Here is a 14,076-nt window from a genome sequence, read left to right on the forward strand (position 1 = left end):
TAGAGTGGCTGGCAGACAGACAGACAGAGTTAGACAGGTAGAGAGGCAGACAAGTAGAGAGGCAGGCAGGCAGCCAGACAAGTAGCATGGCAGGCAGACAGACAGGCAGGCTGATAAATTGAAAGATGGGCAGATAGACAGGTAGAGGAGCCAGGCAGAGAGACATATAGACAGGCAGGCAGAAAATCAAACTAAACTAGAATTAAAACAGTGCATTCCTGCCCTGCTTGCCAGGTCACCTCAGCAGTCTGTTTTACAGTGTTACACTGTAATGAATACCTGCAGACGCTCAGACTTATTGGTTAAATAAATGAATCCCGATGAGCAGCAATGGAGATCTTCCATAACACAAGTAATTACTGTGCCATCAAACAGACTGTTACTGTTGTCCCTTGAAACACAACACCTGTCTACCCAACATTCACTTTTACTCTGGAGAACATTCACCTTCCTTACCTCAAGAGAACATGTTCCTAACGCCTGAGAACGCTCACCTTCCGTAACTCTGGAGAACACTTACGTTTCTCAATTCTGGAGAACATGCACCTTCCTTAACTCAAGAGAATGCTCACCTTCATTCACTCTGGAGAACACCTACTTAACTCTGGAGAACACACGTTCCTGAACTCTAGAACACAGCAGTACAGTCACAGTACAGTACTACCCCCCAGTGTGCCAGTTACAGTACAGTACTACCCAGCAACACGTAGTCAGATGTTTACGTGTGTTTCACTCGTAGGGATGAGGACATTTGGGCCCTTTTTCCCGCAGATCACAATAACAGCGTTGACACACAGGCACGTGTCGGAGAATAAGGTTAGAGGACATATAGAAAGGCCTTATTATGTGTCATGGAGCCTTCCATCCATCTGCCAAGATTCCTCTTATCCAGATCCATGTCCCCCTTCTCCCCTTCTCCCCTCCTCCCCGCCTCCCCTCCTCTCCCCTGCAGGACAATCGGTTCCTGTTAATGGGGGGCTGTGCCGGAGCCAAACACAGATTAGAGGCTGCTAGTGTGACCAGGGCCGCCCTGCTCTCTTTCCAATCAACCCAAGCTCTTAAACGAAAGGAATCCAACAGAAGAGAACTGTTCATCTGTGTCCCCAGTACGATATATTGGGAGAGAGCCCCCCCCCCACCCCCCCCCCCTCCTCACATCCATCTCCAATGTCTCATCATTTCCTACTGCCTTTCGTTCGCTCCTGATGACCAACGAGTGGTCTTGGAAATTCCCTGTTCTATGGGCCTTCGTCAACAGTCTGGGGTTAGGGTTAGGGTTAGGGGGAGACGAAGTTACTGTTGTCGGAGGTTGAATCCATCAGTTCTACCACCCCAGCCCTGGTCCTTCCAACCAATCAGCGGGGAGTGTGTGCCTGCTTCTTGTGTTACACGTCCTACAGTGTCGACAAGACACCTGCAGAACAACAATGGGGCTGCACTGTACTCGTGTTGTCTCTAAAGTGTAACGCAAGTAATCCATTTAGTGGATGTGCCACTTCCCAGGTAAAGGTAGGCCTCTTCTCACAGCTATCATGGCAGCCATCAGAGCGCACGCTTGAAACCTCCTGCGCCTGAAATTAAAGTCTAATATGTCTCCCAGGTCTGGGAGGCTTCCGCCCTCCTGAGGTTTTTTGGGGGCGAGAGGGGTAGGTGTGTGGAGAGGTCAGGGAAGTTCCTAATGCACTTGGAGCGGTCGGGTTTAAGTGGCGTTTGCGGGGGTGGAGTCAGGCTTCAGTGTTTGGGGGGGGGGGGGGGGGTGCAGGTGGGGTGGGGTGAGGGTTGTGGTGGTGGTGGTGGGAGGGGGGTCGATGGAGGGCGGGGCGGGGGGCAGTCAGGCTCCACTACCCAGCCACTCTGAGCCACTCTGAGCATGAGCAGGTAACCTAGGTCAGGGTTGAGACGCCAATCCCAGGCCTTCTTTCTGGCAGGCCATGGGTCTTTGTTCGGAGCTGTTTGGAGGCTTTGTCTCTGGTTCCCCTCCTGCGTCCCCCCGGTTTCCCCTCCTCGTCTCCAGTCAGGTTCTGGACCACCAGGTGTGGAGGATGTGTAACGCGAGAGTCAGGAGGCAGGCGTGGAAACCGAAGCTCCTCAAAACAGCTTTTCTGGGGTCAAATGATCTACTTCACTGGGTCACTTCAAAACCCTAAACCGAGAACCTGATAGCCTCACCTCAATATCCCTCTCTGTCCTCCCCTCTATTCCTCCTGGCTCACCTCAATGTCCGTCGCCCAGTTCTACCCTCCTGCCTCTCTATATCATATCCCTCTGTCCACTTGCAGACCTGCCTGCCTGTCTGTCTGTTGTTCCGTCTAACTGTCTCTCTCTCTCTGCTTGCCTGCCTGTCTGCTGGCCTGTATGTATGTCTGTCTGTCTTTCTGTCTGTCTCTCTGTTTGTCTCCACCTGCCTGCCTGCCTGCCTGTCTCTGTGGTGAGAGCTCCTGCTCTAACCCCAACCCTTCACCTGACTGTGGCCCTGCAGGTTTGCTGTTCCAGCAGTGAGCTTATGACCTGGATGAAAGAGCGCATGCATGCATCTTTGGGATTCCACTCAACCATTAGTTCAATCATTTGTTATTGGTTTCTAAGATGTCAAATGTTGAATAAGTGAACATATGTTATATGTGTAACATGCCTTGACTGTCAAAGGACAACATTTTGTATTCTATTCTATTAATTTATGGCTTTATTGATTTATTAATTAGGTAATTTGTCATAAGCACTAATGGGTATGACACTGTTATAGATGGTGATTAGTGCCCGATGTGTTGTGTTCTGTCCTAATGCTGTGGAGTAGATGTGGTGCAAAATAATATGTTTATTATTCTTCCATTGCACAAAACGTTTGACAAATAACCCATATGTGTCCTAAAGCAAGTTCATATGTTTACACGTACACCCACACACGCACACACAAGTGCATGCATGCATGCACGCATACATACACACGCACACACAAGCCTGTTATCCCCAAAAAGGGTCAGTTGAAGTTAATCTGACAACTCAAATCTTTATTGTGTTTTAAAGCGTACATTGAAAATAAAGTGTTTTAGCATTATGTTCATGCAATTGTTATTTCACCTTTGATCCACCAAATGCAATCTTTATTTTTTCTATAAATTTCCGTTTGTAAGTCCAAGACAGGCAGGAGAATTGTCATAACCTAGAATGTAATGTATGTACATCGTATTATGTTTATCATAACTTAACCAATGATGATCTGAGAGTCAGTGGAATTATAGTCAGGGTAGCAGCTGTTAAAAGGACAAAGTGCCAGCTAAGAACAGAAAAAGTACTATGTCACACAACAGCAAAAGAGACAGTTGAAACCTAAAACCTTCAAGACTTTCGCAAAGCTAACAGTATCTGAATGCTATCTCCAGGGTTCTGGTGGATGATCAATGCAAAGCTGACAAGCAGGACATCAGAACACGGCTGACGAGATGAGCAATATGGATAACCGACATATTCTTCATCATCAAACATTAAACTAGCCTTGAGAAACAAGTGGGTAGAAATTAATTTACATCAAATAGAGGAAATAATTTAATCTGAGCCCCACAGCCCTAGACAGACACCCTCAACCTTCAAGGAAATGCAGGGTTAGGAAACTTTAAAAACACATGACATGTGACGTTTTGACGCGATTTGTTACTGTGGCCGCGGGACAGGGTCTTCCTTGATGGGCATCACCATGATGGCTCTGGAGAGGAGAGCAAAAACAGCGGGCTCGCACAAACACTCAATTCATAGGTGTAAAACACAAGCTGAAGGTGTAAGGCACTATGTAGCTACAGGACTATGGGTGTAGCTACAGGACTATGGGTGTAGCTACAGGACTATGGGTGTAGCTACAGGACTATGGGTGTAGCTACGGGACTATGGGTGTAGCTACAGGACTATTGGTGTAGCTACAGGACTATGGGTGTAGCTACAGGTGCATCAATGTAGACACAGGATTACAGAAACAACTACAGGAGTATCAATGTAGATATAGGTGTATCAATGTCAAGACAGGGATATAGCAGTAGCTAGTATAACAGGCGTATGGGCGCAGATACTTGGATGAACCTCAGGTGGAAAGACGGACCTGCAGGTGTGTGGTTGGAGTAATTACCTATTGAAAACTGATGTCCCAGTGGACTCCTCCCATAGCGCTAAGACTGGGTGAACATGGCAGCATCAGAGCCTGCAACTACACAGGTGATCAGTGATGAGGTTAATATAAATTTAGCATCCCTGAAGAAGGAGGCTGATTGGTCTTCCAGGCTGGCAGTGTGGTGCAGTGATCTTTACCATGCCTCGCGGCCTGAACCATATCATCTGGATGGTCCAGTTGGTCCAGCTGGTCAAGTGGGTCCAGTGGGTCAGGTGTGGCTGAGAGCTCTGTGATACGGGTTCACATTGTGCCAAAACATGATGCTGGACTGTACCCAACAACATTTTCTTATGTTGCAACAAAAGGGTTGCTTGGATTAGGATAACTACTCACCATCAGATAACATGTCCAGCTCATCCTGCTCATCTGACTGAACCAACTCTGTTTAGAGAAACACATTAGGGTACCCAAACACCACAACCAGAACCAACCCAACTGGGACTACTACAACCACACCCATACGAACCCCAACCCAACTAAAACCCAACTAGAACCAACCCAAATAGGACCCAACTAACCTAGAACCCAACTAAAATTCAAACCCACTAGAACATCTGGAACATCTCATCTACAAAATGGGAGTCAGATGGCTGAGAAGTTAGGGAATCGGGCTAGTAATCTGAAGGTTGCCAGTTCGACTCCCGGCCATGCCAAAGGACATTGTGTCCTTAGGCAAGGCACTTCACCCTACTTGCCTCGGGGGAATGTCCCTGTACTTACTGTAAGTCGCTCTGGATAAGAGCGTCTGCTAAATTACTAAATGTAAATGTACCCCAAATAGAACCCAACCCATCTTGACCTAACTCATCTATAACCAAACTAGAACCTAATCTATAAATACATAGAAGATGCGCAGCATACTTTAACATATTTTTCAACCCGAGTAGAACCCAACCCAACTGTAACACCACCAAACTAAGATGAACCCAGCTAGATCCCAACTAGAACCCTATCCAACTAGAATCCAACACATCTATACACACCCCCTACACATAGATCCAACTAATCTAGAACCCAACTAGAACAGAACCCATCATGGACCAACCCAACCAGTACCAATCCAACTGGGAGCAGCACCCTCGTCATTCTTCATGTGTTAATATCATTGCTTCTCGAGCTTTGTAACATTCCTGACACTCACCATCAGATACCATGTCTGTGTCATCCAGATCGTCTGACTTCACCATCTCTGTTCAGGGAAACACACACCTCATAAGAGTACCACCCCCATCAGAACCTCCCTAGGTCTTTGTTTTGTATCCTGTACTTTACCGTCTGAATCTGGAGCAGTCTCCTCAAGGTGGTCATCTTCATCTGTCAAGATAAACAGAGTTGAGACTGTAGCAATCACACTACAAGATCCCCACTAGTCGCCACTATGTCACCACTATCTCACCACTTCTCACCACTATGTCACCACTATGTCACCACTATGTCATCATGTGTCATCATGTGTCATCACTAAGCAGCTGATGAGTTAACAGCCATCCCCTGTTAACTCATTAATGTTGATTAATTAATGAGTTAATCAATCCATTTATTGGGATTGTAAATTAGACAGGATTACACAGATAAGTTGGACTGGTATTTTTGTAAAAGAGAATGGTAAAGTATTCATAACTGTGTAACGATAGAATAGTTGTCCGAATAACCGAAACATTATTTGCATGTGATAGAAGTGCTAAGTCGTCTGACTGGATTACAAACACTTAGTTTGGTTAGCACACCCAGTCAGTAACCCACCTGCGTTTGAGTCTGTGTCCTCTGGTGGCTCCAGGTCTGCTTCAAGTTCAGGGTCTGAAGGAACAAGAGAACGTCACATCTGGCCAGACAGTGAGACAGGACTGGGCGGAGAATAAGTATCACTGCTTTATCATTCACCTCCACTGGTCTGGAGAGACAGTCCGCTAGACTGGCTCCCAATGGCCAATAACCACTTTGTGGTTGGTTAGATAGTTTGATACGGATTTACATTTATGAGGCCAGACCTACCAGATGCCAAACTGTCTCCCTTCTCGCTGGCGTCGTCAGTGTCCGTCTCTATCAGGAAGCAATGAACAGTTACCTATGTACTGTACATGACGTCTTACTGGATAAACGTTATCATATATGGTGTAGCTATGAATTTTCATTATACAACGTCGCGTGGCCGTGGCTATGTTACAGAAAAGTCATACCTTCAGACAGCTTGTCTACACTGGTATCCTCTGATTGGGAATTGCTGTCCTGGTTCTGGTCTGGGACATCTTGGTCTTGACTGTCATTGCTGTCCTGGTCCTGGTCCTGGTCTGGGACATCACTGTCTTGACTATCATTGCTGTCCCTGTCCTGGTCTGACACATCCTTCTCTGGACTTTCATTGCTGTCCTGGTCCTGGTTCTGGTCTGGGACATCACTCTCTTGACTGTCATTGCTGTCCTGGTCCTGGTCCTGGTCTGGGACATCACTCTTTTGACTATCATTGCTGTCCCTGTCCTGGTCTGACACATCCTTCTCTGGACTTTCATTGCTGTCCTGGTCCTGGCTCTGGTCTGGGACATCACTCTCTGGACTTTCATTGCTGTCCTGGTCCTGTTTCTGGTCTGGGACATCACTCTCCTGACTGTCATTGCTGTCCTGGTCCTGGTTCTGGTCTGGGACATCACTCTCCTGACTATCATTGCTGTCCTGGTCCTGGTTCTGGTCTGGGACATCACTCTCCTGACTGTCATTGCTGTCCTGGTCCTGGTTCTGGTCTGGGACATCACTCTCCTGACTATCATTATTGTCCTGGTCCTGGTTCTGGTCTGGGACATCACTCTCCTGACTATCATTATTGTCCTGGTCCTGGTTCTGGTCTGGGACATCACTCTCCTGACTATCATTATTGTCCTGGTCCTGGTTCTGGTCTGGGACATCACTCTCTTCACTAGAATCACTCTGAGCTTCAACAGCAACTTCGCTCTCATCCATGCTGACATCCTTGCTGTCATCCTTGCTGTCCTCCTTGCTGTCCTCCTCACTGTCATCCTTGCTGTCATCCTTGCTGTCATCCTTGCTGTCATCCATGCTGACATCCATGCTGACATCCTTGCTATCCTCCTTGCTGTCCTCCTTGCTGTCATCCATGCTGACATCCTTGCTATCCTCCTTGCTGTCCTCCTTGCTGTCATCCTTGCTGACATCCTTGCTGTCCTCCTTGCTCTCAGAGGAGTCTGCGGCCTGAGAGGACACACTCTTGTCTCCGAGTTTACTTGGCTCCACCTCTGGGACTTGGGTGACCACAGGACCACCCTCCTCTACGCTCTCCACAGACTCAGCCTGTTGCCCTTCATCTCCCCCTGCCTCCTCCTGCTCCCTCACCTCATCCTCATCACTATCTCCATCCGCTGTGTCATCCTGCTCAGCTGCATCTTGGTCTTCATCGCTGTCTTTGCTCCCCTCATCGGTCTCCACTTCCTGTTCCTGGCTGTCTGCTTCGCTCTCACTGTCATCCTCAGAGTCCTGCTGGCTTTCACCCGCCACCGCGGCTTCCAGGGCCTTGTCACTGTCTGTGTCTTGATCTGCCTCAATCTCCTGGTCACTGTCGCTGTTATCTGTCTCCATGTCTGCAGGTAGAAATATAACTTTGAGGAAGCTGTGATGTAGGATGTGTAGTGGAGACGATGCATTCCAGACCACTATCACACTGGCTGCCCCTCTTGCTGTCCCTGTGCTCTCCCTGGTAATGTCCTGGTTACAGCCCATGTAACAGTCCCTACTATTGTTGATGTCCCTACTTCTGCCTGTTACTGACCGTGTTTCCGTCCTTGTTACCAACCCTGTTATTTTCCCGGTTACTTACCCTCTCACTGATTCATCCCAGTTAAGTTCTAACCCCAGTCACAGTAATTCTAACAGTGCCTAGGCCACAGTAGTTGTGGATCAATTTAACGTTATTAATGTGCTTATTTTGGCGTCAACAACCATGGTAAAGTTCTTTTGAGGGCTTGTGGGTGTTTGTGTTTGAATGGGTCATGTGTGTGTATGTATTGTGTGTGCGTGCGTGTTCGTGCTTGTCTGTGCTTGTCTTGTTGTGTGTGTGTGTGTGTCTGTCACAATCACTATCCATCGTTACCTGCATCATCTGGGTCCATCTCTAAGTCCTTGTCGCTGTCTGCATCAGACACACAGGGGCACGCAACATACTGTTACAAGAGTGACATGACAGTGACCAGATTCTGATAGTGCTTTTGTAAAAGGGGATCATTGACCTTTCCCTTGTGAATCAACGTCCTCCTCAACCTCTGACTCTGAAACACAAAAGCAACATCATATCAGCACCTTTACAGAGTGATGGCAGAATCTTGACAGAGTGATGTCAGGATGTGTGATGTCAGCTCCTTTATAGCGATGTAACTCTGTTTACATTTGTATATTAGTGGTGTGTATATAACAGTGGTGTGTACCTACCCTCAGACGAATCATCTGAGTCTGTTTCAGCGGCATCTTCATCTTCAACACTGTCACTGGCAGCAGGATCTGATGGGTGCAACAGAACAAAGTGAGGGTTAGACAGGTGAGGATTAGACAGGTGAGGTCAGACAGGTGAAGAGACAGGCGAGGGTTAGACAGGTCAGGGTTAGACAGGTGTTAGAATGATCTTTCTTTCAGAAAGCAGGCCGGAAGGATGCACAACAATGAAAAGGGTTCACTTAGTTTATTAAGTGAGCTCGGATCATGTGACCATCCACGGCAAAGTGGTCAGCATGGGGCAACGATCTCCCAGACGTCCTTATATACATTAGCTGGACATGTTCAAACATAGAATGTACAGAATCGTTTCCTTATATGGTCTAGCATGGTCAGTACATTGATACAGTAGAACAGGCAAACAGGTGAAAACATCATAACTCATGTAAGTCCGGTTTATACATGTTTCCTCCTCACTGTCTCCCAAGAGTCTGGACATATGTTCATTCCACGGCTATATTCGTTCTGTAAGGGGCCTCACTGCATGACCTCTTGACCTCAGGAAGACACAAGCCTCATGTAAACAGAAACTCTGCCTATCAACAGGTGAGGGTTAGACAGGTGAGGTTAGACAGGTGAGGGTTAGACAGGTGAGGTTAGACAGATGAGGGTTAGACAGGTGAAGAGACAGGTGAGGGTTATACAGGTGAAGAGACAGGTGAGGGTTAGACAGGTGAGGGTTAGACGGATAGACAGGTGAAGGTTAGACAGGTTATGGTTAGACAGGTGAGGGTTAGACAGGTGAAGGGACAGGTGAGGGTTAGACAGATAGACAGGTGAGGGTTAGACAGTTGAGGGTTAGACAGGTGAAGAGACAGGTAAGGGTTGTACAGGTGAGGGTTAGACAGGTGAAGAGACAGGTGAGGGTTAGACAGATGAGGGTTAGACAGATAAACAGGTGAGGGTTAGACAGATAGACAGGTGAGGGTTAGACAGGTGAGGGTTAGACAGTTGAGGGCTAGACAGGTGAAAAGACTGGTGAGGGTTGGATAGGTGTGGGTTAGACAGGTGAGGGTTAGACAGGTGAGGTTAGACAGGTGAGGGTTAGATGGATAGACAGGTGAGGGTTAGACAGGTGAGGGTTGGACAGGTGAAGAGACAGGTGAGGGTTAGACAGGTGAAGAGACAGGTGAGGGATAGACAGTTGAGGGTTAGACAGGTGAAGAGACAGGTAAAGGTTGGACAGGTGAGGGTTAGACAGGTGAGGGTTAGACAGGTGAAGAGACAGGTGAGGGTTAGACAGGTGAGGGTAAGACAGTTAGACAGGTGAGGGTTAGACATATTGACAGGTGAGGGTTAGACAGGAGAGGGTTAGACAGGTTAAGAGACATGTGAAGGTTAGACAGGTGAGGGTTAGACAGGTGAGGGTTAGACAGGTGAGGGTTAGATAGGTGAGGGTTAGACAGATAGACAGGTGAGAGTTAGACAGGTGAGGGTTAGACGGGTGATGGTTAGACAGGTGAGGGTTAGACAGGTGAGGGTTAGACATGTGAGGGTTTGACAGGTGAGGGTTAGACAGGTGAGGGTTAGACAGGTGAGGGTTAGGGCCAGTGTCCAGACCAGGATCCAGTGGATCCAGGATCTGAGCTCCAGTGTGTTCCCACTGAGGAGAGAGCGTATACATTTGCATGCGGCCGCTATAGAGAAAAAGCACTGAACCTAGCCTTTTATCAGAGCGCTTTTATTGTGGCCACTCTGAGCGCTTCTAGTCAAAAATGTTTGAACTCATCTGAAAGACACTGGTGTCATCACTGGCATTCATTTTCAGTTAACTAGATGAGACTAGCTAACAAACCTAGATAGCAAACCTTGCTACATAACGACAGGTCGATAACGCTTTTTAGAGACAGGTTAGGGTTAGACAGGTAAAGAGACAGGTGTAGGTGTACCTCACACAGCCCGTTTCTCGTACCTGTAATATCCATTTCCAGTGGCATCCCATCTGCATCAGCTGAATCTGTGATGGGGGAACAGTGAATGCTTGCTAGTTAGCGTAGCCTAGCATCACCAAGCCATAGACCTCTTCTGTCTTTAGTGAAGCCATAATGGAACTCCATCTAGCATGTCTGATAAAGGCTGTCGACTGTGTGTGTCTGTGTTAACGCAGAAGGATGCAGCTATCACCTGCAGCATCCAGAAGGTCTGGCAGACCGGTCATCTCCAAGCTGTCTCCATCTGAAGTACCAGCACAGGGGGGTCAGGACAACTCAAGACAAGATACCACAGGACAAGATAGGACAGGACAACATAGGACAGGACAAGATACCACAGGACAAGATAGGACAGGACAACATAGGACAGGACAAGATACCACAGGACAACACAAGCCCAAAGCCTCTCTTATCAAGTGTTACAGGCAAAGTTTGGTCACCACGCTTCCAAGACTGATTCAAATGCTTTATCTCAGCAGCTTGGAGTGGTTGGGTTCAGAGCACCTGGGCAATGGTACAGAAACAGACTGATGTCTTAGAGAAGGGGAGAGAGAGGGGCGAGAGATGGCAGACTCACTATTGTACATACTAATATCTATACTAATATCATGTGGATATATCCAGGCTGATGGGGTCTGGGGGATGCAGTACACTTTCATAGAACAACACAGTAACTTCCTGGTGATAGGTGGAACAGATGTTAGGGCCAGCTGACCTTGGACATACTATGTTCTGTATGCCTGCATGGTGTATGGTATATATATGGCATAAATTGTGTTACAATGTTAAAATAAGAGTGGGACACAGATGCACACTATATCTTTCTCTCTCACACACACACACACACACACACACACACACACAACACATACACAAATACATACACAACACAAGTTCTCTCTCTTAAATACGCACACACACGTTCCAGGGAAAATGACCAGGTCCAATGGAAATTAGCTTCAGAATTCTTTCTATTTTCTGTTCTTGTTTCCTTAAGGGTCAGATTTCAGAGATTTGATTTATCGTGTTCCTAAGAATGTATTTCCTCCTTCCTTGACAGTGATAAGGGTTAAGGTCTGTGTGGCTGATATGCAGGAAGGTGGAAAGGTGGCAGACAGATAGATAAGCAGACAAGCAGGCAACCAGGCCCCAAAAAACTGGTGGGCAAGTAGAAAATCAGACAGAGAGATAGAAAGGCAGACAGACAGACAGACATGCAGATAGATAGGCAGACAGACAGACAGACAGACAGACAGACAGACAGGCAGGCAGGCAGGCTGGCAGGCAGACATATGTTGTACCTGTCCCCTGGTCTGCAAAGTCATCTCCACCAGTTGGTCCTGTACAGAGCAGTGTGTTAGTTACTTTCACATCTGATACTAGTGCTAATGGACAGCAGCATTGTGTACATGGTGATTTTCAGTGAGGTAAAAACGTAAGGGCTAAGGTTTTATTGTATTTGGGACTGTAGAGCCATGCAGTTTGTATGGATAACTATAGCAGAGAGGTAGACCAAACCTTCAGCATTTCCTCCTACTGCAAGGCCAGTTGGGTTTGCACTATCAACGGCACCTGACAAGAAACCACAGAAGTTTTAGTTAGCTGGGTATATTCTTAAACCAACTAAATAATCTCAGAACATATCCTGGAAAGTGATCCATGAATAATAGAATATTTGGCATTTCCTGGACATGTTGACAGTTCCAGAGCAGTTTGTCATGATGTGTGATACTCACCATTCAGGTACTCCAGCAAGGCTGCAGCTCTCTCTGCAACACAGAGGAACGTCAGAAGTCTAGAATACTTCTAGAATGCTAACTACTTTTAGAACAGTAGCCAGTTCTTTATCTACAATATCAGTGATTTTAGAATGTTACTGGTACTTGGTATCAGTATATTGCCACAGTGTGTCCTCGAGTCAGTTGTATAGTGACTAAGGAGTTAAATTGGTAGCGTGTGCTGATCTGTGGGCAACTGTGAAGCCCTCCGTGACGTGGATCGTAAAAAGGGCTACACAAACACAACTTGACTTGATTTGATATGTGTTTTGCTAGTTGTGCTGATTGTGCTGAATGGGAAGATGAGCACATGTCCACTTTACCATCGTTGTCTTTTTCACCTGTGGGAGAGACGCAGAGCATGGCTGGTGAGCAGGAGGGGAACACAGGGCTATTGTCCCTGGCAGAGGAAGCTGGCGTCTCATTACGCCGCCTTTGTGGCCAGCAAGACGACTCCCATTGTCATGGAGACCAGCTCACCAGTTATATAGCATTTTAACATGAATTCTAATCTAGAAATGTAGGATGATTTCAAAAATTGGAATACCAGTACATTATACACATTATAGAAATATACATCTTGTATAACCGTCTCTTATATTGTGGGGGAAAAAACTATGTCTCACACTGTACCAAACATTCAGATATTAGTGAGATTCCTGTGTGGGTAAAATGTCTGCTTACCAGTGATGGGGAAGGTGAAGGACACAGTAACCAATGCCCAGAGCAGGGGTAAAAACACAGTTCTGGGAGGACACACAATCATTCAGACCACAGTCTTAGAGCCCTAACCCAACTTATCCAAATAGTTACTGGATCTTTAAAATGTCCCACCTTAACAAGGCCCACACATGCTAGAGAGGAGCTCTGCTCTGTACTGAGCACTGAGAGACTTCATCCAGAATCAGCTTCTCACGCGATGGCCCTGTGACCCCTAGGACTAGATACACTAACCTTAACACTAACCCTAACCCTAAATATATACATTCTAACCCTAGATAGATACACCCTAACGTTATCCATCCATCTCAAGTAATACAGAACATGCTAGGAAAGAGCGCAATAAAGAGTAAAACCTGTAACAAACATGTCTGTGTACATACATATCTTGTGTGGCATTTAAATATGCAGTCAATGTGCAGTTCCTCTCACTGTAACTAACAATCTAGAATCTACGGTTTTATGAGAAACATGAATATGTGAATCTGTTCAGCGTGTTTATGCAAAGAGAAAATCTCATCTTACCGTGACAGCATTGTGTCAGGTTATGAAGCGCGGTGACACTCAGTCTGTCTGGTGTCCTGTGGGTCTGAAGTCAGGCTGGAGGAACAGCAAGGGTTTAAATAGCTTCAACCCTCCCTCTACTGGGTAGGCAGAGTCACTCTTGGGTGGAGGGGGGCAGAGCCACAGGGGGGGGGGGGGGGGGGCAGGGAACTGCTCCTCCACAACTATATGACCACAATCTGGACAGAACTCTATATCAGCACGAACGCTAACGTAGTAAACCATCAACAACTTACAACTTCACCACCATTCTCATATTACAACAGTGTGACAGGTTTGCTGTTCGGTAGCTGGAATGTTCTTGAGGATAATCAGGAAGTTCGAACCAGCTATGTGGTTGTGCAGGAACCCCAGTGTTTGATTCCAGGAAGTGATTCACACAATGATTCTCCAGCACACAAAAAAAACACACAAAGGGGACGTCTGTACACACCTG

At 46.8% G+C, this 14,076-nt stretch overlaps 1 protein-coding gene across 1 annotated transcript; it reads right to left on the bottom strand.

Annotated features, from left to right (window-relative positions):
- Positions 1 to 2,986: 2,986 nt before the first annotated feature.
- Positions 2,987 to 13,693, bottom strand: stm (starmaker). The gene is made up of 20 exons (XM_062486849.1): positions 13,602 to 13,693; positions 13,041 to 13,102; positions 12,680 to 12,697; positions 12,315 to 12,347; positions 12,097 to 12,150; positions 11,880 to 11,918; positions 10,772 to 10,822; positions 10,560 to 10,604; positions 8,588 to 8,656; positions 8,389 to 8,427; positions 8,253 to 8,291; positions 6,334 to 7,743; positions 6,149 to 6,196; positions 5,900 to 5,953; positions 5,429 to 5,470; positions 5,298 to 5,345; positions 4,490 to 4,537; positions 4,294 to 4,383; positions 4,115 to 4,192; positions 2,987 to 3,700 (listed from the first exon to the last, which is right to left on the bottom strand). Exons 1-19 carry the CDS (start codon positions 13,610 to 13,612, stop codon positions 4,155 to 4,157), a joined length of 2,238 nt encoding a protein of 745 aa, XP_062342833.1. The 5' UTR covers positions 13,613 to 13,693; the 3' UTR covers positions 2,987 to 3,700; positions 4,115 to 4,154.
- Positions 13,694 to 14,076: the final 383 nt, after the last annotated feature.

Source organism: Osmerus eperlanus, chromosome 20 (assembly GCF_963692335.1).
Source record: "Osmerus eperlanus chromosome 20, fOsmEpe2.1, whole genome shotgun sequence".
NCBI lineage: Eukaryota > Metazoa > Chordata > Actinopteri > Osmeriformes > Osmeridae > Osmerus > Osmerus eperlanus.

Excerpts from the sequence above, each read along its gene's own strand:
- stm (XM_062486849.1), bottom strand. Across the intron at positions 5,954-6,148 it reads GGGAGACAGTTTGGCATCTG|ACCCTGAACTTGAAGCAGAC; the intron begins GTAGGTCTGGCC and ends TTGTTCCTTCAG. Across the intron at positions 4,384-4,489 it reads GCTGGACATGTTATCTGATG|AGCTCTCAGCCACACCTGAC; the intron begins GTGAGTAGTTAT and ends CCCGTATCACAG.